Source organism: Alligator sinensis, unplaced genomic scaffold, assembly GCF_000455745.1.
Source record: "Alligator sinensis unplaced genomic scaffold, ASM45574v1 scaffold199_1, whole genome shotgun sequence".
In the NCBI taxonomy this organism is placed as follows: domain Eukaryota; kingdom Metazoa; phylum Chordata; order Crocodylia; family Alligatoridae; genus Alligator; species Alligator sinensis.
This window is the reverse complement of record NW_005842008.1, coordinates 2,729,226-2,755,390: the sequence shown is the minus strand read 5'-3', so window position 1 is coordinate 2,755,390 and position 26,165 is coordinate 2,729,226. Positions and strand designations below refer to the sequence as shown.

The 26,165-nt window shown below is 39.9% G+C and overlaps 2 protein-coding genes across 5 annotated transcripts in view; one reads left to right on the top strand and one right to left on the bottom strand.

The window, feature by feature from the left end:
• The first annotated feature begins 1,949 nt into the window (after positions 1–1,949).
• On the top strand, positions 1,950–12,770 carry CNN3 (calponin 3). Its single transcript, XM_014519085.2, has 7 exons — positions 1,950–1,976; positions 7,217–7,338; positions 7,785–7,851; positions 8,898–9,035; positions 10,084–10,200; positions 10,890–11,036; positions 11,637–12,770. Exons 1-7 carry the CDS (start codon positions 1,965–1,967, stop codon positions 11,982–11,984), a joined length of 951 nt encoding a protein of 316 aa, XP_014374571.2. The 5' UTR covers positions 1,950–1,964; the 3' UTR covers positions 11,985–12,770.
• A 1,179-nt stretch (positions 12,771–13,949) lies between these two features.
• Positions 13,950–26,165, bottom strand: part of SLC44A3 (solute carrier family 44 member 3) — a 59,187-nt gene continuing 46,971 nt past the window's right edge. Inside the window, exons 11-13 of one of the 4 annotated variants that reach the window (XM_025201884.1) lie at positions 20,216–20,353; positions 19,371–19,607; positions 13,950–17,820 (exon numbers count right to left, since the gene is read on the bottom strand). In XM_025201884.1, coding sequence (XP_025057669.1) covers positions 17,680–17,820; positions 19,371–19,607; positions 20,216–20,353 — 516 coding nt within the window. In that variant the 3' untranslated portion in view covers positions 13,950–17,679. Of the gene's footprint in view, positions 17,821–19,323; positions 19,608–20,215; positions 20,354–26,165 lie in introns of all 4 variants that reach the window. The other 3 variants (XM_025201887.1, XM_025201885.1, XM_025201886.1) reach the window with 3 other exon arrangements.

The following is a 26,165-nucleotide window of genomic DNA, read 5'->3' as shown; positions in this document are numbered from 1 at the left end:
GGTGTTTATTTTGGATTTGAGTGAATACAGTCTTTTGGTATTGATCCGCTCTGGTCCCTTATATGTTTGTTGGGGGGAGGGGCAGGGCAGGGAATGGGAACTGGACCAAATTAGCCAAGATGACTTAAGCTGTTTCCTGGAATCTAATTAGTTGTTTTTATCATTAAAATTTGTGTACAAGGGTGAGGAACATGGGTAGGGGTGAAGGTGGCTTAAGCCTTTTAGAAAATGGTGTTCTAGTTGACCAGAACAGAATGTATCAAGCTGGAAAAGGAAGGATCCTGTATTTTCATCCTGTAAAATAAGATCCCTATCAACCTACAGGAGAATGAACAAGTGTGTATAACATCTAGCACTCTGGAATGAAAAGTGTGTGTGGGGGGTAATGTATACATGTAAAGTGTTACTATACTGTACTTCATTCTTCACTGTGACCCAAAGACATCAGTTTAGCCTGAGTGAAAAAATACGTTAGCATCCATTCAGCTATAACTTTGAAATTCTAAGCATGATTTAGAAGTTGTGTGACTTGATTTGACAGCATACATTATAAGGATGAATTGTCCATGTACTCATCTCACCCTTTTCTTATTGTCCAGTGGATGTTAAGTTCTGGTATCCATTCTCCCCTTAAACCACCTCCAGGAAATAAATATTTTCATTTCTTTTTTTTAAATTTATAGTTGATATTGTTTACAAGTAACATGACATTTCCATACTGAAAAATTGGAGGGGGTTTAGTTGAATTTCCAGTACCCTGAATATAACAATGGTTTCCTCTGTCATCAATTAGGTAATTTCTCCCTTTGGTTGCATACATCTTCTACATAGCATTAAGATGACAGAGGAAAAGGTGTTCAATCATTACTTAAAATTACTTAGAGTTCTTACTTTTATTGTGGGGTGGTGGTGGTTTGTTTTGTTTTTGTGTTTGTTGTTTTTTGTTGTTGATGCAACATTAAACTTGCAGGGGAGCTCATACCAGTCGGGAGAAGGCCAAAGTCCCCCTCTGGAGCACAGCACATGGTAGCTTTAGCCCTTGCTAGGTAATGCAGCAGTGTCGACACTGCTGACTGGCCAAGCAGGGGATGAAGTTTCCATGTATTCCTTCCCCAGGAGGGAACCGAGCCTGAACTGGTGGAAGGGGGTAGATGGGGGGGGGGCAAAAGTGCAGAGGAGGGGCAGGAGGTCTTGACCTAGGCTCAGGGCCAGAGTCAGAGTTGCAGCAGCTGCCTGCCTGCCTACCCCTGGGTTTGTACATGAATCTATAAGACATCTTGAACACAGTAGTGCACATTTTCACAGTTTTTTTGGACAGTGATAAAATAGCTTTAATTTGTCCTTTTTCAGTGAAAATACTTCCAGTTAATAGAGGCAGAAGGCAGGGAAGGATGATACCTTTTCATTTAGAAAAGTAGAAGTTTTTGTAGGTGACAGCAAATGTAGTCAGACGCTATGAAATCAGTTACTTGAAGGTGCCACCATGCCCTGCCTTCTGCGTAACTTCAGGCTAACACAGCTAACTACTTCTTTCAGTTAATAGTGAACAGGCAAACTTTTAAAATTCTTGCTTCCTCAAATAGGGTTGGAGTGTTGTAGCTGTGGTGTTCCAGGAAATATGCAAGAATCAAAGGATTTTTTTTCTTTTCTGGGGGGGTTGTATCTTTTATTGAACCAACTGTTTTGTGTAATGATTAACTGTGCCTTAGTACATCCAGTATTTGAAGTTGTAGCAGTTTGAGTAGATAACACGAAAAAAGAAAATCACATACACTTCCTTGTAATAAACTCTTAAACTGCCAATTCTTAGACACCTTTGTTGCAACTTGAGATATTAATGCTTAGAAACGTGTCTTCAGAAAGAAGTGAAATTCTGGTTTAAGCATATAAATTATGCAAGTGCTGACAAAAATAGTTAATGTCTACTTTAGAAGAAAATATTAGAAAGTCTGTTACACTGCATCATGGAAAGGAAGGTATAAGTATGCAGGAATTAAAAGTTTTATGTATACATGTAAATTTTTTTAAAGTTGTAATCAGTGAGCTATTTGAGCAATAGTATGATTAAGGACTGTGCTATAATGCAGATAGGAAATTAATTAAAAATAACCTGAATACTTAATTGTATAGCATTCATTTAATTATGACCTTGCTTGCTGAAATTAATTTGTAGTGCTCAGTAGGCTTCTTTTGCTCTCTTGCTTTAAGTTTTCCATGTACATTTTACAGAGTAATTTTCTAGAAGGATTTCCAAAATACCAGATTCATAGCAGCTTCATAATTAGTACTGTAGATGAAGCTCATTAACTGTTTCTTTTTCTTTACTGGAACATGCTTTCTTTTGCCACAGATGTAATTGTAAAGACTTTTGAACATATTCAGTTGTAAGTAGGGCACTTTAAAAAGGATCAGATGTTGGCTCTCAAGCTAGTAATAATGGAAAAAAGGAGTCTTAGAATTTTTCAGTGTATTAAAGCTTCCAGTTCTTTCCTCCTAGATAACATCAAAAAGAAAGTTGGAAAAAATCTGGCAGATTGCATGTGGAAAACTTGAAAATATTTCCTAATTTAGTATTAGAGCTCTTTATCCTGCGTCACTAAGACCAAGAGATCTGTACCTTCAGTATGACAGTATAGTATCCTTGATCCTCTGTGCCTGCATAACACATACACTCCCTATTGTTTAACTGCTTGTCTCACACATATTTAGAGCTTGTTTTCAGTTAGCTCTTTGCAGTTCCTAGCAGGCTTTTTGGATGCTTTGTATATAACAGTCTTGAAAGAAATTGCCACCATTCTTCCCTTGGACTCCTAATACAGTCTAGTTTTTCACCTAGTCTTTGCCGAGTGCCATCAGTGAGTCATGTAATCCCAGAGCAGCAATCATGGTAATATTGTATTACCATGTAATCACTGGAATTGACAGTAACTCTGGCACTCAGTGCTGATATGACTCTTCACAATAGATGTGATTTCACCCGCCCCTGCCTTTTTGCATGTCCATAGATAAACATTATGCTTACAGATTGGAAGGCACTTTAAATGTCTTAATGGACATGAAATGAAAACCGTTGGAACAACTGCAGCTTGGGCCTGCATTTTTCATGTGTGCCTTCCACCCAAAGTCAATAAGTTTTTTGGGAGGTTGGTAGGATTCCATCTGGCTGTTTCTTAGTTATCTGACTATGGGGTTGAAGGAAAGGCATTTCATGCTCAGCTTACTACTTAATTTTAATGCATCAAACTTGGAATGTACTTACTACTCGACAAGGAATGTTTTTCTAATAGGTTTTTAAAAAAAAAAGTGGTCTAGAAATAAAAATGGAAAACAAATTGCTTTATGCAGATTATAGTCTTTAATTCCCTTCCTCACTGACTTGCATAGTGTGTGCACAAGGTGGTTTTTTCTGAGAGATAAATATGTATCTTCAGTATTTCCTTGCATGATTATTCAACCTAGTTTCTACCTATCCTTTTAAAAAGGGAGCAAATTGGGCTGGGGAATTTTAGTGGTATTTAAAGTACGAAAATGAATTGCTGATCACAAGGAATAGTATATACTACTTTGTACTAGGATGTCTTGATCATTACTGAAATGATAAAATGTGTTAGCACTATCCTCCTGGTTTAACACAATTAAGACTTTATGCAAACTCAGGCACATATTGTTGCCTTAATTAAAGTTCTTACTCAAGGGTAGGCAAAGCATAGGCTTTTAGCAGATTTTAGATTTAAAGTTGAAAAAAGTGTAAGGTTGCTTGAATGTCACCCTCCCATCCAAGTGAGCTACTGTGTTATCTCTTTTTAAAAAATGTTATTTTAAGGGAGACAGTGAAGGGGGGCTTATATGGTGGCCATGCATCAGTCATTAACCTGAATATTTTGTTCTGTGGAATACTGACCCCAGACTCGGTGCTTATTTGAGTGTGTAATTTAAACATTGCACATTCAGACATGGCTTCTCTTCTGTTTCCTTTGTAAAATAAAGCATTTTGTCTGCAGCTGTTCTAAATAATAAAGTTGTCTTTGACTTTGAAGACCAGACTGATATATTAGAAAGTTGGAGGTAGCTTGTATACAGAGTTGGAGATATGTTTATTAAGAGACCTAGCCATTATGCCGGTTAAGGAACTAAGAAAAAGCCTTTGCAGACTAAGCAGTAGAGCTGAAAGCAGGTGGTTTGTGGGATATGGGGCCCACCAGAATCCACATACAAGTTATGTAAAAAGTAAATTGGTAAAATTTGGGGTGAATTCCAAAGAATTATTTTACAGCCTTTCTTTATAAAATGCTGAGGCTGACCCTACTGCATAGTGATGGTAAACACTGGTGAGCATGAAATGGAAATGACTGTGGCTGTGTTGCTTCTGAAGGATAAATGAGACTATACAACATGACTGCTTGGGTAGGTCTGTACCAATGTCTTAAGTGACATCAGAAGTAAAGCATTTACTCTGCTGTATTTCAGCATTATAGTTTAGATTTTCCAACCTATGAAACCTGAATCCTGCCTGCCTCAATCATGAATTTTTATTGAAGAATGAATTTTGAAACTCTTTTTTTTTTTTGCTGTGGAACTGAAGGGCACGGTGTCTGGCTGTGATTGCTGTAGCCCTGGCAGAGTTCCTAGCAGCTGTCACTCAGTCCATTTTTTGTCAAGACTTTTCCAGGATGTAAAACTAGTTTTGCTTCCTTTATGGAGCCGTGAACTCTCACTAACCCTGCAAGTCTCGTAGTCTTATCTATAATATCAAACAAGAATGGTAGAATAGTAACTTTTGCAGTCTTTTGCAGGAATTGTTCAGGGAAGGAAAATTATCTGATCCCATTTCCCTTTCTCTTGGTTTGGAAGACAGGGCTGTCCAATGGGTATGTGTGGCCCCCTGAAGGGTTAACCTGCACCCACCAGACTCCTGTCTGGGTGCTGTTTCCCCCCACCATTGGTGTCCAACTGGTGCCACTGGAGTCTCTGGGCTCCCTCTTCTTCCCCCAAGCTCCCACTGCTTCTGAGGGCAGGATGCCAGTCAAGGGGCCCTGCCCACCGAGGCATTCTGGCACAGGAGGTGGGGCTGAGCAACGTTGTGTAGCATGCAGCCCACACGCAATGGTGGAAGGACCTGCAGCCCCGAGCCACTCAGAAGTGGGACAGTCCTGTTCTAAGAGTAGGTGGAACACGAGAACTTCTCAGCTCTTCTGCAGTACTGTTCACTCGTACTTTTATCTGATTTATATTCTGCCTTCCCCAAGAAGGCTCAGGGTGCCTTTTTGCAATAAGAGAAACAGAACACTTTTATAAAATAGGAGAATGACATAACATTTTAAATAGGAACTAGAGTCCTTATATTGTGCTGAAATTTAAGGATGGGTAACATCTGACAAATTATTCTAAGGCCAGATAAGAGAATGAGGGGTTATGGTCTTGACCTGGACCAGGACTCCTGATAACTGCTGCCATATAAATAACCCCGTGCGATGAGTAGAACACTTGGAAAATTCCTGAAGCAAACCCAGGGGTATAGAAATGTTCCACTCCCCTTTTAGAAGGTAAGATAGGAATCGGAATATGTTTTTAATTTATTTTGTTGGGGTTTTTTCCTTTTCTTAGTCTATTAACATTTGTGGATTGCTGAGGTTAAAAAAGCAAATGGAGTCATTCATTTTTAACCTTGTACTCGGATTTAGTCTGATCAGCATCATGCTAAAAGTACAGCCTTTTCTGTGCTGTTCTGAGGGTAAACAGCAAGTCCAAAATTTTCAGTCCTATTTAAATATATAGCATTTTGCAAGCCTGTTAAGAAGCAGAATGCAGTTCTAGTTCAGCTGGGCAGATTTCCATTTTCAGAAGGATTAGGTTTATAATCTGCATTTTGGTAAACCCAACAGTCAAGTATCTCATTTAAATTTGTTCATGGAAGTTGTTGCAAAAAAGTCTAACCACATTTAGGTAAGGTGCTTTAATGGCATAAACCAGAGAGAGGCAATTATTTGGGCTGGAGGGCCACTTAATCAGTTTTGATATTTTCTCAAGGGCTATGTTTCTGTCTTGCCCCGATCCCTGTGCTGCCTAGAACTGTAGCATGCCCTGGTCCCCACCCCGACCTGGAACCTGCCAGTTGTGTCCACAGCTTATGCTGACCCCACCCAGCGTGCCAGAAACAGCCCCAGGCAGGTGCCAGCATCAGCTGTGGACATGGCCAGCAGATTCCAGGTGGGGATGATGGGGGTGTCTACCCAGGTCTACAGCTGACACCACTGCATCAGTGCTAAGTGAAAGCAATCCTGCCTGCCTGGTGCAGTGGAAACATCCTTGCCTGCCCAGCATCACACAGCAGCCAGAGCCGCCAGCTGACTGCAGGCTGGATAAAATTAGTTAATGGGCTGGATCTGGCTCATGGGCTGTATTTTATCCATCCTTGGTATAAACTACTAGGAAGAGGTGCCTTCTGTGGGCCAAAGATATTTCTCCATGAGGCAAGTTTTGCTGCTATAGCTTACTAGCTGTGTTAGTCTGAAGTCGGGCAGAAGACATGGCAGAGCTGCGCTTAAGGATGTAAACATGTCCCTGAGAGAGTCTTTTGTTCTGGGATCCTACAGACTACAAATCTGTTGTCCCCTTTGGCTAAAAACAGATATTGGAGTTCTCCCGAGAGAGCTGTATACCCTGGGATCCTACAGACCGCAAGCCCACAAGTGTTCCTATACAACCCTACAACAACTAACTTTCCTGTAGTAGGGAGGGGCAGAAGAAAGCCTTACAAGGATTCACTGTAAATCCTAAAACAACAAAGGACTGTTTTTACCCAGTGCTGACCTTTTTTTAAAAAGAAAATTCTTTGTGGTGTGTCTAATCTTTTATCTAAGCAAGATCCAAAACTTTCTCACAAGGGGAATGCTTTTTCTTCATATTTAATCCTGTTTTCCTTGCTGCAATTTTAGAGCTTCTGTTGTATGTTTCCAAAGATGCTTTTTTGACTCGAGCATATGAAAACGAATATTCTTTAGCTAGGTGCTAACCCTATTTTATACATTTTCAAGATATTTCTAACATTAAATGGTGTTTACCTGAATCTGACAATTTTTTTTTTTAAACTTTATTTACAAATATAAGAAATGCCCAAAAAGTTACAGAATATCCTGGCCTGCAAACTAACATTAGAGCTGAATTAAAATGTTTCAGGACAAAGGACATTGATGTGTCTCACTGATTTATATTACAGATTGCACTGAAGTATGACCCACAAGTAGAAGATGATCTACGCAACTGGATAGAAGAGGTTACAGGGCTGAGCATTGGTGCCAACTTTCAGTTGGGATTAAAGGATGGTATAATTCTATGCGAGTAAGAAACATTCTTTTCTTGAATTGTTTTACCCTTTCCTGTGTCTAGAGAGCACAAGATGGGGATTTCCCTTTGAACAGGTCAGTGCAGTCCTTTGTCTGAAAAAAGTTGCTACCAAGGGGAAGATGGTTTCCATATCCAAGTCCTCTTCTCTGAAGTAACAAACAGAATTGAAAATTGGGTCTCTGGTATTTCATCAAAAGTATTCTGAAAATCATCATTAGTACTCACTATTTAAATTCCATTCCTGATCTATGTATTAAACTTGCCAAATCACTTGGCTTTGAAAATCAGCATTTTAACATTAATTAAAAATAATTTCAACTCTTCTGCCTCAGGTCGGCACAAGCGTAGCATAAACAATAAAGATTTTTACATAACATCTATACAAATGGTCTTAAAATGAGATTCGTTGTTTAAGCATTTAATGTGTTTTTTTTCTCCAGACTTATAAATAAATTGCAGCCAGGATCAGTGAAGAAAATCAATCAATCTAAACTAAATTGGCATCAGGTAAAAAAAACAAATAAAAAAAAAGCACCACTTCCTTTTATTACTTCTAAATTGTGACTGAGATCTTCCTCCTTATATTTTGCCAGTGTATGCTTAACTGTATGTGAACATTTTAAGAAAATGAATAAATAAACAATCCCTAATGTAGTGGGATTGCCTTCCAAGTGGTATGTCAGTATAAATGTTTGAAAAAACATGAAGTACTAGCAAATTTTCAGTGGAAAAGTGGAACGGTATGCCAAGATGTCTTTTCTTAAAAGCAAGGAGTATTTCAACTTGTGTATTATTTAAACCCTAATTGGAATTTTCCATTCAGCCAAAGCTGTTGGGAGTCATATGAAATACACTGCCCTGCAAGCAGTAATGTTCAGGGTGACTGCATGAAGTGGCTTCTTGCAGAAAAGGAATACATGTCTTTTTTTTTTTTTTTTTCTTTCTTTAATTAAGCTTAGGTTTTTAGGGGCAGTCTTGGAATGAAGTAATCATATTTAAAAGGTTTTGTTACAAATGATTGACTATGTATCTTCTCTAGATATGCAAGTTGAAATCAGAATTAAACTATACATTTCTTTATAAGGAGTAGTCCGTCCCATACTGTAGGTTTATATTATGTTTGCAGTCCCTTGTAAAAGCTGTACTGCAGTTAGTCTGGGCAAAGTTGGCTGCCTTATCTGTTGCTGGTTCTAGCTGAGTATTACAAGCCAGTTAGCATTCCACTTTACCACAAACAAACTTTATAAAAAACAAAACAAAAAATTAAAATATATATTCTTATCAAAGGCATTTGAAATAAACTTTATACGGATGGAGACTGCTCCCAGTCTAGATGAATTCTTGGTATACAAAATGAAAAAATCAAAATGCAGAACCAAGTAGAAGCAACCTGATTATTACTAGTCATTTTAACTATCCTGCCTGTATTTACTTTATTTAATCTCTGACAAAATCCTAACCTTGAAAAAAGGGTCTACCATACATTTTGCAGTTGTAAATATTTTCCAGAATGAAATGTTCAGTGTGCAGCTCACTGTTTTGTTTCTGTTTAGCTGGAGAACATTGGGAATTTTATAAAGGCCATCCAAGTTTATGGTATGAAGCCACATGATATTTTTGAAGCAAATGATCTTTTTGAAAATGGGAACATGACTCAAGTACAGACAACACTGGTCGCACTAGCAGGTCTGGTAAGTTATTTTATTTACATAATATAAAATATATCGTACACAGCTCAGGTGCATGCACCTTTCTAAGGTGTTCCCTTTATCACATAAGCATAGAAAACTTAACATAGATCAGGAAGAAAGGACTGATGGAGCTAGCTTCTCCTTGAAGTACTGAAGAAGCCCTACTTTGGGGATCTTGGCGTATCCTCTGTGTGAGGTGAGGATGGTGGGTAGGAAGGGCTATAGCTATGAATTTGCAGTTTTTAACAGAACAGAGCTCTGCTCAGCCCCTGGATACACACATGAGCACCAGGAAAAGTTAATGTAGTAGCATTAATTCATGCTGAATCTCCACCACAGCAGCCACTCAGAGCTGGTTAGAAACTTCTGTGACAGTTTTGTTGAAAAATTCTGGTTACTTAGAGCCCAAAACAGTTCATGCAAGCCATTTTGAGGAACTTCCAACAAATCCTAGGTAAGATTCTGAAGAAAACTGCTGGAATCCTGATGGATCCACCCCCAAAAAAGCTGGATGGAGTGGGATTTTGATAGTGGGACACTCTCTTGATCAGTCTGTTTTGTCCTGGGGAAAAGTACAGGGTTACAAAACCCTGTATTTCCTTTTGCATCCAGCGGTGGCTTATATCTAAGTTTTTGCCCCGTGACAGGGCATGGCAGCCAAGCCCATTTGTTACTGAAGATGAAGTCTGAAAACTGAGGTTGACTGCTAAATCTTCATTGCCTTCAGATTTGCTCTCCCTGTGTGTGTATAGATTTCTCAGGGTGACTGGATGCAAAGGGTCCCAATTTTTCCTATTCCTTTCTGAATTTTGGAAGGACTAGAAGTGCTATGTCCTAGGAGGAGCATAGATTCCTGGCTCAATCAAGGTGCTACACACATGAAATTACTGCTTTCCTTTCAGGAGCTAGGGCAGCACAGTACTGTTTTGCATTATATAGACACATGCTTATAGTTGCCTTCAGCTTTGCATAGGGGTGCAACTCCATTGAGGAATTACCCTAATAACATATAACTTGAAAGCTGAATGTTCTCTCTCTCTTTATCTAGGCAAAAACCAAAGGATTCCACACTACAATTGATATTGGCGTCAAATATGCAGAAAAGCAAGCAAGGAGCTTTGACGCAGGAAAACTAAAGGCTGGTCAAAGTGTAATTGGCCTACAGGTAAATATCAGAAGATGCTTTCTCTTAGTTTGGTTTACCACAAACTTTAATATAATAGATCAGTTTCCTGAAGTGTCATTCATGAAAAATGCAAATTCTCATTCTGTTTTCAAACCATGAGGCTTTTTGTTTTTGTAAATGGTCGATATGATTTCTTACATTAAATGACAGCTAAAGGAATTTTCTCTTCTAATGAAATTCATAATATAGTAAAGGTGGTGAAGGAGACCTCGGCTTCCTAATTACTACTCTAGGTATCTACTCTTTTGTCCAAGGAAATGTTTTAGAAGTAAATTAGAAATTCCTGTTGGAGGCAGTGCTGCTTTAATAGCAGAAGTTTTCTTCCCTCTGTTTTCCTACACCAGAAGTCCAGAACCTGTTAGCTAACCTGTTGCAACAAACTTTTAGTAGCATGATAGAAGAGCCTTTCACATTAAACAAACAGTTCAAGAATGACTTGGTGCACACGTGAAACTAGTAAACTAGCTCTAATCAATACAGTGTTAGATACGTGTTCCGTGCCATCACTGAAATGGGTCATTTAGATCAGTTTTATATTTGATTCAAAGATGCTCAGTGCACATATAGAATGTCAGTGACTGATTATTTGTCGTTGTCTGCCTGGAATGGTTCTCATTGCACAGATTGCATGTCTTCCCTCTCTTTTTTTTTTTTTTTTTTAAATAAAGATGGGAACCAATAAATGTGCCAGCCAGGCAGGTATGACTGCTTATGGGACTCGAAGACATCTCTATGATCCAAAAATGCAAACTGATAAACCATTTGACCAGACGACAATTAGCCTACAGATGGGAACTAACAAAGGGGCCAGTCAGGTAAGCAATGCTGCATGTCATGTAATATATTATGAAATCAGCTCTTGTGAAACTGCCTAATTTTGGTGAGCAGGCCAGTGGCATACTGAAGGAGTGGCTTCATTGGGGAGTCCTCAGGTGAGAGCACAGGAAGGCAGATTTCATTAATGGTATCTTGAAGTAACTTGAAAGAGCCAAATTTCTTGTTGGCAGCTGACCTGATGGCCCTTAAGTTCTTTTCAGCAAGGAGCAAGCAAGGACAGAGGACCTTTCACAGCTCCTGCCTTAAGTTGTGATGAGCCCGAAAATGTCACTTCACATACTGACAACCAAACTGAAATAAAAGATTGCTGCCAAGGTTGTACTATAATTGAATGTCAAATACCCTCTTTCCAGAAAGTGTCCCCCCCTCCCCTCCAGCCAGGTGTTTTCTTGTCCCCAGGGGTGGGTTATGGAGTTACATCTTTCTCACTGACTCTCAACAACAGTGTAAAGACACTTTCTATTAGTTCAGCGTGCACAGTTTACTGAAACTAAGTTACAACATTTAATTGATTTGGGGTAGATTTATCCTAATGCTACTTTGTTAAAGCTGTCTTAAAATTCACTTTTTTGTGTTAGGCTGGAATGCTGGCACCAGGGACCAGAAGAGACATTTATGATCAGAAGCATATATTACAACCTGTGGACAACTCTACTATTTCACTACAAATGGGCACCAACAAAGTGGCTTCCCAGAAGGGGATGAGTGTGTATGGGCTTGGACGACAAGTGTATGACCCCAAATATTGTGCTGCGCCAACAGAACCAGTAATTCATAATGGAAGCCAAGGAACAGGAACTAATGGGTCAGAAATCAGCGATAGTGATTATCAGGCAGAATACCCAGATGACTATCATGGAGAGTACCAAGATGACTATCAAAGAGATTACCATGGTCAGTACAGTGACCAAGGCATTGATTACTAGATTTGCATCAAAAGCTCAATATTAGTCCATTATTTTATTCAGTAAAAAACGAAACTAGCCTTGTGGAATTGTTACCCATCTTCCCTACGCACTATACTTAATGTACCTAAAAAAATATTGCCTTACATACATTCCTTTTTCCGCCCTTTCCCTCTCTAGTTGCCTTTAGTGCTGTAACAGTTGTAGTCTACAGCATAACCAATAACTGCATATGAAGTAAAAAGGAATACTGTGAAAGGGGGAGTGCTTTTGTACAGCCAGTCTTTTAATTAAGAACTATGCATTTTCAGTCTTCTTACTGAATAGGCATTTTACATACCACATCAAAGCCTTGTTGTTTTTGTTTTGTTTTTTTACTTATTTACTGCTTACCAGGTTTCTGCATGAAAGACAAAGGACTTCCATGCTTAAAGTTAATATGGTCTCTGCCAACTACATCTAAGATGCAGCATTAGTGATCTAAAAATCATTACTTTGTTTCTACAGTATTGTTTGGTAATGTTTAAAGTCATACATTAGATACAGTAAATGTGCATTTGTGACTAAGTGTATTCATTCCATTATCTAAACTGACCAGACTCCTAGAAATAGTTGTCTTACTAAAAAGGGAGCTTGTACAGAGTCTTGAGCCAACAAAGAACCCATGTTTTGGTGCATTTACTTTTTATTGTGCCATAATGTATCCATGTAGAAATGCTTTTTTTTCTTTCTTGAACTGTATTTATTGCCACACTTCTCAACTGATCCCATTGTATTTTTATAAATAAATATTTTTTCTTGAAGGTACCTGGAAATTTTGTTTAGTTTATTACACAAACAAATGAGCTGCCCTGGAAGTTACCCTGACAGTCGAGAACATTTTAACCTAGAACAGCTCAAATTTAGTAGTTTTGGGTATCTTTTCTTGAGAGATTCCTTTCAATATAAGATCCCTGGATCACTCTGCACATCTCACCCAGAGTACAGTGGTCACAGCAGTTTCCTCTGCTTGTCACTGACAGCTTATATGCATGGTTAGGGACCTGTATATTATGACAAGGACAAGGGGGCAAGCAGTCTAACTACAGGTTTTGCATATGCTTATCTTGCTTCCCTACTTCACTCCCCTAAACAGCTTCTGGCAGAAGCAAACCCAATAGTTCACATCTTAGATGGGCCCTTTGATGTGCCTTTACATAAGTAAAACATTTTTATATTAATGCTCAAACATTCTGGACTTGTAGAGAAACACAAAATTGCTTGTAGCTTGTTCAATTAGTTCCTGATACTTATTTTTGATGAGAGATGACATGTTGTCTCAAGCTTAACTGGAAGGTAGGATAGGAGATACCTTATCTATTTATATTTTTACTCATCATCCCAAGCAGCTCTGTGTCAACAGAACTGCCAGCAGATGAACTGGCTAAGATGGGAAGAAGTTTCCCATCACAGCTACCCTCTACAAACTGCATTTACTTTATTTTTCTGAAAATAGCTTCAAGTTTGTCAATTCAAATATACATGGAGGTGACTTCTGAAAACCTACATGTTAAATGAAACATTTAGAAGCAGTGCTATGACTGACATTGATGGCTTTGATTAATTTTTAGCACTTTTCTTTAAAAAAAACAACACAATCCTCAACTCACTGCTCTCATTGAAGTCAAAGTGTAACCCCCATTAGCCTTCAGGGATGTTGGTTCAGTCTTTAAATCCAATTCCTTATATATCCATTACCTTGGAAAATAATGACAGGCAATTGCTTTCCTCAGTGCATTTCTTCTTGCATTTTGCACTTTTGATTGTGAAAGTAGCTTATGGCATCATGATTTTGAAGTTAGTAATTAGTCCATTATGAAATGGAAGTGTATATATCAGAATTACCTCCTTCCCTTGACCTTTTCTGAAAAGCCTAGCTTACTAGGTTAAGACTTAAACTTGCCCAAATTCACACAAATTTTATCCAGCAGTGTAGGTGTTGAATGGAAACAAAGGAGAGGGTGAATCAGAGAAATTACTACTAACTTCCAGACTACCCAAAAAAAAGCCTGGCTTTCTTCTTCCCAAATCGATTATATTTAATAGATTAATAAATGCCCCCTTTGTTCTATCACCTTTTATAAATGTGTTCATCTTAATTCTGCTGTTACTTTAGAAGTAGCTTTACTGGAAATTTCTCTGGAAGGAAAGCCTTACCCCACCACAGCAGCATGTGATGGGTTTGGTCCTTCACCTTAAGGAGGCAGAGCTGGGGAAGAGAGTGTATGAACACTTAGAAAAAAACCTGGATTTTACTTTTGGGTCTTGGGCTCTTAACAAGGGAGTGGGGGTGGAGGTGGGAAATTGCAGTTTGTGTTTCATTTATCTGAGAGCCAAAGTCAAACGCTGAAAAGTAACTATAGCAATCAAACAAGATCAAGAGACTGAAAGCCTCAACCTGAAAGCAAGAAAGTTGTTCAAATGTTTTCCATTTCTCAGAATGTGTTTAACAGACAATTTGGGAAACTGCTTTCTTATAAAAGGCAAATTCATAAGCGCATTAAAATGTGCAACTGAGTTGCAACCATCACTAACAGATAAAGCCCTGCAAAAAGGACAACACTTGCTGTACAGCCACAAGGCAGGGATGGTGATAGCCTTAGAGGCTGCCCTGCCACCTACCTGACTTCAGACTAACAGAGCTAACTACTTTGCTTTACTATACAGAATAAAGCAACCAAGAAACAAGGTATGAAAAGATAATACACTAGAGCAATGTCTGGGAATTCAGTGTTAAAGTTGTTTGGGAACTAGACACAGTAAAGCTTAACTTCCACAATGTAATGGACTTGTTAGAAAAACTTAATTGTTTTAATGTACACAAGACTTCTATAAATAAGGGTCTATTTAAGGGTCTACATACATTATAAAATTGATTGGATTCAAAAGGAGATGGAAAATTATCTTATAGCATCATCCACCATTCCTCCCTCTGTCTGGCAGGTGAGACAAAAGACAATGCCTCTTCCCTGTTTGCTCATCATCCCTCCATAGCATTACCATTTTCTCTCAGCAGCTCCTAAACTCTTTAAGGTGCGTCATGATGCAACAGCATGCACAGAAGACAGTAATACTACACCAGGGTGAGGAATCAGCTCTTAACAACTGCTAAGAGATTAAAAAGTCTTGTCCTTGCTCTGCATAGCAGAGGATTAGCTACCTTTGTCTCTTAACTGAGCTTCCCTGCTTTGTCAGCTTTCACTTCTGAATTTGGTCCCTCTGAAATCCTCTCTTTGTTCTTTGGACAAAGACAAAAATATTCACTTACCTGCAAAAAATGATCCTAGATTGAAACCACCTGTATCACTTTTGAATTTTTTCAAGAGATCCTCAGATTTCCTACTCAGCCCTGCCTTCAGCCCGAAGGTTCAAGCAGCTCTGGGGGGGGTGGGGAAAAAAAAGGATTTTGTTCTACTGAATAAAATTATAGCATCATGGCTAAATCTAGATGAGTTAAGGAAGTTCATTCTAACACTATGAGCGTTTGAAGTCCTTTCCAGTTGCATCCCAAGACAGTCTCCCTACTCATGGGATCACAGAACAACGAGACCATGAAAAATTAACATATAGCTTCCAATTTTACAGCTCCATGACAAAACAACCCCCCCCCAATTTTGGGGGTTTTATTTATAACTTTCCTGAACAACTTTTTCTAGCTCCTTTTCCTTTATTCTAAACAGCTCCACAGATTTCCATTCTTTGCCATTTCTCAGCCTTTCCTTATGGGTTCTGCTGTCAAATACCAAGGAAAATGCTCCCACATCTACTACTTCAACCTGGTATCCCAACCCCTTCCCATTATGCCTCTTTTCAAGATTTCCTCCTACAGCTTCATCTCAACATAACCAAGTTTGAGCTCATCTTTCCTCCTTTCTTTGTCACATACAAAGTGGCTATTTATTTTTTATTTTTAAGTATGAGGATTCAGAGGAGAACTAAGGGCTGTTCACAATCTTAACTGTTGAAAACATTTACCTACAAGAGTATACAATTCCCCCCACAATACCTCGTAGCCATTCTCTTAGCTGAATAGACTGCAGTTTCCTTCCAATGAGACTAGTATTGCTTCTCAATTGGTTGCAGCCATTGTGGAGAGCTACTGAACCACCCAGGTAGAAATGATCTCAGGGTATCTTCTCTATAATGTTTTGCATCTGTGGATCCAAGGACTATTGGCCATGTTTTCTACACAGGTGCATGCAGAATTACTACTGGGGTACCTGAACTGACATACTCAGAGAACTTGATACCAGAAGGATAGCTCTTCAACCTTGTTTTCAGACAACACCACCAATCTGACAGAAGAACTTTATTACTGTAACTTTCATGAAACAGCTTAACTTCTTGGCAGATATGATGAAAAATCCACTACTGGACTAAGAGACTGTGTTTAATTCTTCAGTGCAAGAGGTACAAACCAGTAGTTAGAGAACTACGTTACTTTGTCCCAAAGTATGTGTCCTTCACTTTGTTTTGTCTGAGTTTTGCTGCTGCTACTGTTTAGCCTGCATGCTTTCAGGTCTATTTCAAGTTCAAGCCTACACCCAGAGAGAAGAGTATCAAATAACATGTAGCACTGGTCTTGTTATCTGTATCCAAATGTTCTTAAAAGTAATCTGCAAAGAGAATAAGCAGCATTCATGCATCTGAAAATCCAGGATTGCCCTTGGTGAAATGTGAGGGTAAAAAGAAACGCATTTTACAGTCCACTTCTGTGCTTTTCTGAATTTTTAACTAAATATAATGAAAGACTGAAATAAGGGAGGAAGGAAATGTGAACAATAATAAAACTTAAAATTGTGCATTCCAGTCCAATGGCTTAGGCTATTATTTCCCTATAACATAATGCTTGGAATAAAGTGTAAGTGAGAGTGCCAGAGACTGAGACCTTGAGAATAAATCAAGAAAACAGTCACCAAAAGATAGATTTTATTTTTGTCCCTAGTGCGCTTTAGCAGGATAAAAAGCAACTGCTACTGCAGAACCTTTATCAGCCAGCTCTTGCTCCTGGCTTCTTGGGTGTGTGTGACAATCACACAGTTCTAAATAGTGGGGCTGTCCTCAGCTGGAATACGTTGGCATAGCTCCATTGAGGTCAACCGGTAAGCTTTATTCTTATAGTCTTCAAGGCTGAAATAGCCCTTTGGAGCGCTTCTCCTTTCTTGCATCTCATCAGTTTTAAACAACAGCAGAAGTCAAATAAGAAGGTCACTTCAGAACCAGCAGCCAAACCTTTCCCTTCATCAGAACATTGCTTGGTGCAGGGAAGCTGGGAATCTACTCCAGCCCCAGAGAAGCCTTGGGCTGCTCTAACTTGCACCACAGGCATACAGATCCAATCAGTCTTTATGTCTATGCAGGCCCAATAGAATGAGCCAGGGCCCCGGCACTCACTCTTCCTGCTCCTCTCCATCCCTTTTCTCCCTGATATGCTCCTTACATTGGGTCAGGGGAAAAATGGCTGCCACAAAAGTCAGTTCTGTCCATTTTACAGCAGCAGAAAATTCACTGCTGGCCACATACAACCAGAATCCAGCCCTTTTAGGAACTAACTCTGATGTTCTTGTGTCAGCACTGATGATGATGAGGGAGGAGGACAGAGAAATAAACCAGGGTAAGGAAATAAATATTTACAGTCTATGCCCAGTCTTTTTTAATACACGATGGGAGACAACCATTATCTGACGTCCACGTTGCACAGCCTTTGTTGCCGTCTCACCATAGGCTGGAGTTCTGTCCCATCATCACTATTCTGGAGGGTTTTCCTGTTTCTGTGCTTTTTCTCCTCATTTAGCTTATTGCTCTGCTTCACAAAGCTCTACAAAGCGGAAATAAGAATAAGGTCATCCAGGACTTTAAGTCTTTGATCAACCAGCTAGTTCCCAGGGTGAGGATGCTGTCTGATACCAAGCATGAACTCTGCAAGACCAGGAAGGAAATTACTGACACTGAGGGGCAGGAATCATTCTACTACATTCCTGACTAGAAATCTTCCCTTCATGCTAGCTTCTGGGACATGGCTGGCTGCACAAGAAGCAAAGACCACAGTGAAAAACAAGCTACTATGAAGAGTGAGAGAAGCATCTTAAGACAGCTGTGCGGCACAGGCAGGGAAAGGCTGTAAACCATCTTCTCCAGGAAAAATTCAGGTGAGACATATTATGGCATTTGGCAATTAGCAGGAGATTGCTGGAAGGGTCTCTTTTTCTAAGGTGACTGGAGAGCAAGGCTCCAGAGTTTTCAGTGCAGGAAGGTACCATTATTCAGGACAGCACTGCAGCATGCACTGATTTTTAAATATGTGTTTAAGTATTGACTTAAACCCTGCATATTGCTCAAATGATGAAACCCATTCAGGCAGCTTTTTTAAAACTTAATTCTACAAACATTATATGGGACAACAAAGGGTTTTTAAAATCTGAGATTATAGCACTGTCCCTCAAGAAATCCATCCAGAACAACCACATAATATGAGTCATTCTGGCTGCTGAGTTTATTTCTCATGGCTCGATAACATTTTTTTGTCGCATGGTAAATCAGGAGAAAGACAACACTGGCAAAAAGTGTGAAAGGAAAGCACATCTACTTCTTTAACCTTCCTGGTCATGTGAAAAGGCAGGCACACGTACATTTAAACATTCCACACATTTCAGTGCAATTAAAAATATCCTTTGTCATCATTAACTACCGAGCACATGTTAAAACTGAAGCTGTCTTCATAATCCTAATGATTTACAACACAATGTCAGGAATAGGGCACACTAATTATAAGGGTATAAATCCAAAACAATCCAGTACAGAGGGAGAAAGCTACAATCAAGAACCTATGACCATATTTTGGCATAAGACTCCTACTGTGTGTGGTCAAGACAGATTGGTTTAAGTCTGTGTGGTACAGATGAAGCATGTTCAAAATTAGTGTTAACAGGGCTTACCACAGAGACCAGCACAACTAGAGGAAATGCTAAAAATTGAGATGCCAGAGATCTAAATATTTAGTCTTAGGTCTTGATATGGATTGGACTCTATCCACTGGATTACCTATGTATTTGCTATGCACCAATAATGTACTCTGCACATATAGGACACAAACTTCTTTACCTGGAGTCTAAAAGACTGAAGATGATGAGAACTATTCTACAGGGAGATCCAAAGAGAGGCATTAACTTCAGTGTATAATTTTTGTTCCCCCCACTTTGAAGTATCAGACAGGAAAGTGTATTTGTTGTTAATTAGTGTTTGTGACACTTCGGTGGGGGAGGGAAGAGAACACATTTTAGGCACCAAGAACACCAGTTGATCAGTATTCAAAATACTTTACTGAATTTATCAGCCTGCTGTGTGTGTCCATTTGTCATGGGAATTTACCAGTAAGTCTTGATCCATGAAGTATGGCTTCTCTGTAGATCCATCGTTTGTTTCTATATCAATAACAAAGCAAAGGAATAGCGTATCCACAACTACTTCAAACACTGATAAAAAGTTGTGGGATACTAGGTAGGCAAAAAATGAAACCAGCAAGAGTGGAACTACCCACACGTGTAACTCACGATGGTAGTTAAAAGCCATTAATCCTGCAAAAACAGTAAAACATACAACAAACACCTGTATGTGGGGGAAAATGCAAAACAAATCATTAGTCATCTATGTTTATTGGAATACACATAAAAAAAGCCAAGCAAATGCCTCAATGGCTAATCTTCAAAAGGCTTAATTTATTTCAAAATTGGATAGGAAGGTCTGAGATGAATCAGCCTAAATTCATCTACTGGTGGTGTTCCCCTCAGAATCATGTGATTACTATTATGGTCATCCCTGTCCTCCTCCTATTTATGCCCACTTGTCATGCCCCATCTTAAATTAGCTTGTAGATTCTACAGGCCAGGGACCATCTCTTACTGTGTTGGTTCAGGACCTAATGCAATGGGGGTCTGAGCTGGATGGGGGCCTCTGGATACTATTGTAACACAATCCTATTGCTACTACTAATAATGCTGCTGCTGCTGTTGTCAATGCAACAATTATGAAAAGGAACAAACTAAATTACTCAATGACGAATTTTCCTTTCCTTTTATAGTGCAGCTCTACAGACTCATTCATGACGCGTGTAAAGAGAATTAGGCCTACCTCTTGAGCTCATTACTACCAGACTAGACCTTTTAGTTAATGATTAAGAGTTTAATATGTGGATTTTGTAAATTGTGTTTTCTTACCTTCCCTAGGAAAATGATAAAGTCTCCAAAGCAGCTAATGGATGCCATAGCAGTAGAATTCTTTGCTAAAATAAAGAGAACATCCTTTGCTGAGGTACAAAAATTTGTCCCATTTATAGCTGTTGTTGTGTACACATGCTGAAATAAGAGAAAGTAATATGATTGGGGTAAAAATGACTAAAACTATATTATCAAATCCTCAAATTGTACATAATTAATAGTTTCTTTCATAATCTTGCAATTTAACTTCAAGCAAGTATCATTATGCCTCCAATTCCTAATGGACTTTTCATCTAGTTTCTGCTCTATGTACTGAACTTCTATATGAAATAAGGACTGGAGTAGTTTCATAGTAGTTTGGGGTCAGAAGGGACCTGGACAGATCATCTAGTCTGACCCCGCACCACTGGCAGGAGCACACGCTGGGATCACATGACCCCAGACAGGTGTTCATCCAACTTCTTTCTGAATTTACCCAAGGTAGGAGCGAGGACCACTTCCCTAGGAAGCTGGTTCCAGATCCTAGCCACCCTAACAGTGAAATAGTGCCTCCTAATCTCTAACCTGAACCTATTCTCCAGCAGCTAATGAGTTTGTAGGCAGCCACCAAATCCCCCCTCAGCCTCCGTTTGCTGAAACTGAACAGGTTCAGGGCCCTCAGCCTCTCCTCATAGGGCCTGCCCTGTTGCCCTCCAACCAAGCGTGTGGCCTTCCTCTGGCGGCTCATGTTCACCTTGGAGTCAATAATGACTCCAAGATCCCTTTCCGCCTCTGTGCTCACAAGGGGGGAGCTCCTCAGCTTGTATGTATGCTGTGGATTCCTTCTCCCCAGGTGCAGCACCCTGCATTTGTCTACATTGAACCCCATCCTATTACCATCCGCCCACTTCTGTAGTCTGTCTAAGTCTAATTGCAGCCTTCCTCCCTTCGAGCGTGCCTACCTCTCCCCACATCTTGGTGTCATTGGCAAACTTGGACGTGTTTTCCACCCCCTCATCCAAGTCACTGATGAAGATGTTGAACAGTGTAGGCCCCAGGACCGAGCCCTGGGGGAGCCCACTATTCACATCCCGCCAGGTCGAGTATGACCCGTTCACCACCACTCTCTGGGTGCGCCCCATCAGTCAATTTTTGACCCATCCAACTGTGTAGGCATCAATGCCACAGTCACTCAATTTATTAATGAGAATGGGGTGTAATGGGGTGAGAACGGGGAGTAATATCAATATTTCTGAAACTCTCTCTGTCCAGTTTCTTTTGAAACTTTGCAGATCCTTACTTTAAACCTTTGGTAGTGAATAACTAAAATGACACACAAATTGCAGGGGAAAACTTATCTGGATATGTGCCATCTTAACACTTTTTATATATACACCAGCTAAACATGCAGTAAGTTGTTTAAATGAAACAAAGCAACTTATATCAAGCTTTGTCTACTAAGAAGTTATGATTAAGAATATTTTTATATGTGGCCCTTCCACATGTTTTTGAGAACGTTTACATCCATAACCATGAAACAGAATTTTTTCAGGATTAGTTTTCATTTTCTTTTGGAATGTGGAATTTTGCCAAGACTAACTGGAGAATAGGCTGATTATCTACTACTTTAGGGTTGTTCCATCATCTTTTAAAAAATGATCTATTCAACATATTGAACTTCTTAATGAAGTGTTTGACTTATTGCCTCAGTAATCACGTGGGAGAAACGTCATTCAAGATGTATGAAACTGTTAGTTATGCAGTAGTTTGCTACAGAGACTGATTAACAGCTGTCTTTTTCTCAAAATGCTGGCAGGTTTATTATACTTTCTGGAAGTATTAGAAAACATCAGTTAAATTTGGTATGCTTGGTAGCACTAGCAGTATGCAAGGGATTATTGTGCAAAAGGAATTTGTAAACCCCAACATTTAGTTTGGGATTAGAATACTCTGCTTGTGAGTGAAAAAACATTCTGCTGAAAGGAAAATATAGAGATTGTACAGCACTTCTAGACTAACATTCCATTTTCTTTTCTTATTACAAACACAGTTTTTATCTACCTTTACATACGTATGTGTATGTAGTTCTGGCTTGTAAGAAGAATGCAAAGGCTGCTATAATAATTTGATATGACCATACCTTAAACTGTGCTAAGGAGGAAATAGAGTAAAAACAAATGCAGACCTTTTGTACCTGTGTAGTAGACATGAATATGCCACTGACCACAACCATACTACCTTCATGCTTAAAATTAAGATGCTCTCGTGCGTTTTGTTAGGTTGTGGTCTTAATCACCAGTAAGCAACACACAGAATAGTGTATCAGTGTCTCAGACTAGCCAGTTACAAAGTCACAGATCAAACAGGCTCTTTCTTTTTGGATACTAGTATTTACATGAAGCCAAACCTACAACTCATTTGGAAAGATCTTCCCAGATCTTGCACTCTGTGGAATGCTCCCAACATTCTCTAGAAGTCCAGATTTTCCCTCTTGCTTTCAAGTTATTGGAAAGAAACATTTACCCACTTGTTCCCTTTCCCCAAACACATTTTTGTTGTATGAGTGGCAGACCAATGCCAAGTAAGAACTTATTTTTATTTTGAAAAAAAAAAAATTAAATTTAAATATGGTGTTTTCTTCTACAGGCAGTACGCTCTTTCCTTACACACCGGAGCCTTTGTTTAACACATTGCATTGGTACAGTCCTTGAAAAACCTCTAGGCAAGTAGTTATGTTATTAGACCAGCACCACGGATCAGACAGCATAGGATGCAATGGGTAAAATGCTGTCATCATTCTTGTACTGGAGAATTAATGTACCACAACTGTTTTTTTGAAGAACACAACCATCTCTGGTTTGAAGCCTGGGAACTTGACACATATTTTCAGTATTAGGATAGATAAATAGGGAATGTGAATGTTTACGTATTTCCAAATACCACAGTATGTAAGAAAACTATTTAGAAAAAACATCCTTCTGTGCTTCAAAACACAGAATGTCAAGGGTCTTGGAAAAACTGACCTGCTAGTTTCATGAGAAAGGCACTGTGGCAGAGATCCAGGCCGTAAGTTCCCTGTTTGTTGAGAATAATTGCTACTTTGTGTAGCAGCTGATTTCAGTCTTCCATTCTAGGACCGGCTACAACAAAATGAGCTCAGTGAAAGAGGACTGCCATAGCAACAGAATCTTCTTTAAAAAAAAGCCCCAAATAAGCTGGTCAGACATGCCACTTCAACTTCTTCTGCCCTATTGATATTTTCAGTCTGACGTATTTTTCTCCCTGCAGCAACTCTCTCAAGAGTCAGTCTGGCTGCTGATTGCCAGTGCAGTATGGCAGATCCAAGATTGGATTGTGGTGGCTCTAGGCTGATAAGTGTTTGAGGCACCAGAAAGACTTTCTCAGAAACAAAAGTGGGTGGAAATAAGAGGCTACAAACATATCCTAGCTAGAGCATACAGCAATGACTGACTGACTCATGCTGGAGCAAGTTATGTCATGGCATTTCTTGACAGACCTGAGGAAAGTGCGGAAGGAAGTGGAGGACTTCTTTGATGATCCTGAAAATACCACTTCTTAGGAACAAAAGACTAGAGCAAGGGACACTTAGGGTGCATGCAGATGAGCACAGACATTTGTTTCCCCCGGGACAAGTAGCAGCGGCACATCTTGTTCCTTGTGCCCCTGCTACTTGTGCCGGCATTGCTACTTGTGCCCTGCTACCTGTCCCCAGGGAACATATATGCCACACTTATCTCAGAAGGGGAAGGGGAGTCTGGGGCCAGCAACTGTGCTGATCCTAGAAGCCTTAGCAGGGGTCCTGGGGGCCTCCCAGGGCTGCAACCAAGGCAGGAACCCTGGCCAGCAGCCAGAATGTGGCTCTGGCCAGCCAGGCTCTGGTTTTGGGCAGCGCATGCTGCTGCCACATGCGCTGCCCCACTTTTATTGGTGCGATTTTTTTGACCCTGGGATCTGCCAGGGTCAGACCCCACCCCCACGCTGCAAAGTAGCAGCACAGGGAATGCCTGCATGTCCAGTGTGTGGCACAGCAGATGGGTCTGCAGCGCCACATACTGCACATCCATTCTCATCTGGATGCACCCTTAGGTGGTAAAACCCAGTCCCCAGTTATCACAGGCATCAGAGTTGTGGATTTTTGCTCCCATACCTTCTGTTGCAGTGTTTCCCAAACTTTTTCTTACTGCATACCCCTTTCCAGATTTACTAGCTGCCCATGTAGCCCTACCAGTGTACTTTTAGATTCTAACCGCTTAAATTCCAATTATTCTAATGAAAATTAAATCTGCCATTACACAATTTCTCCCGAGTACCCCCCAGAGATGTCTTGCATACCCCCAGGAGTACGAGTACCACACAGAACAGGGAACCTCTGTTCTATCAGATGGTTATGGGCCTCCTAATTTCCAGTGTGAAGTTACTCATGGCCACTTGTTTTTGTGACAACATTGTCTTTCTGCTTAAATCCTTCCCTCTCTTTCCTGGTTTGTTCCTATTCAGTGATCATATCTCCTCCCAGTCTTTGTTTAGCAAGGCTAAACAAGCCAAGCACTTCTAGTGTCCTCTTGTATCACACTCCCTCTTTCCTTGATTATTCTAGCAGCCCTTCTCAGTACCTCTCCTAGTTCATCTTTTTTTGAAGAAGGCAACCAAAATTGTATACAGTACTCAAAATGAGGTCTCATCCCTCATGAGTACTACTAGCATCCTCTTTTATCTCTGCTGGAAGGAATTTACCCAATGAATCTTAGCATCATGTTTGCCTTTTTTATGACTGCATCACACTAGTGATTCATATCCATTTGATGATCAGCTAATATGGATACTTTTCCTTCTCTGTTGCTCCTGGCTTAGAGCACATAGCATTAGTTATTAGACCATAATAACAATGATCTTGAGCACTGAACTTTTTAATTTCATTCCATTTCTATGAATCACTCTTAACACTATCTGGCTTTAAGATCATCCTGACGTTATGATCTTCCTTTGCTACTGACAAGACTTCCCAGCTTTTGTGTTTTCTACAAATGTCATTAGCATTTGTGAACCATGCAGTACTTTAAGAGTTAGCCTTTTTCAAAACGCTGTGCTTCTGAATTCCTCATTAATCACCCCCTTACTTAAAAAAGGGAGTATCATTTTGCAAACCCTAAAGGATTTCCAGAGATCATAGTCAAACATGGGATCAAGTCCACGGACTACACTTGCATTTAATCGGGAGTTTATTGTGAGGTCAATAGTTCAGTTCATAGAATCATAGAAAATAAGGGTTGGAAGGGACCTCAGGAAGTCATCTAGTCCAACCTCCTCCTCAAAGCAAGACTATCTCCAACTAGATCATTCCAGCCAGGGCTCTGTCAAGCTGGGCTTTAAAAACCTCCAAAGATGGAGATTCCGTCACCTCTCTACGTGACTCGTTCCAGTGCTTCACCACCCTCCTAGTGAGAAAGATTTTCCTAGTATCCAACCTAAACCTCCCTTGCTTCAATTTGAGACCGTTGCTCCTTGTTCTGTCATCTGTCACCGCTGAGAACAGTCCAGCTCCATCCTCTTCAGGTAGTTAAAAGTTGCTATCAAATCCCCCCTCAGTCTTCTCTTCTCCAAACTAAATAAACCCAGTTCCCTCAGTCTGTCTTCACGGGTCATGTCCCCCAGCCCCCTAACCATTTTCATTGCTCTCCACTGGACTCTCCAACTTTTCCACATCCTTTCTATAGCGGGGGGCCCAAAACTGGACACAGTACTCCAGATCTGGCCTCACCAGTGTCAAATAGAGGGGAAGAATCACTTCCCTCAGTCTGCTGGCAGCGCTTCTACCAATGCAGCCCAGTATGCTGTTAGCCTTCTTGGCTGTTTGTACACACCACAGGGGTTTAATTCGGTTTAGTTCTCCCTAAATTGAAATGGTGGGTTGGTAAAAACACCACTTAAATTTAGGGAGAATTAAACTGAA

Bases quoted from the DNA above. Each gene is read 5' to 3' on its own strand.
- CNN3 (XM_014519085.2), top strand. The intron at 7,852-8,897 runs GTAAAAAAAACA...GTTTCTGTTTAG, and splicing joins CTAAACTAAATTGGCATCAG to CTGGAGAACATTGGGAATTT. The intron at 11,037-11,636 runs GTAAGCAATGCT...TTTTTGTGTTAG, and splicing joins CTAACAAAGGGGCCAGTCAG to GCTGGAATGCTGGCACCAGG.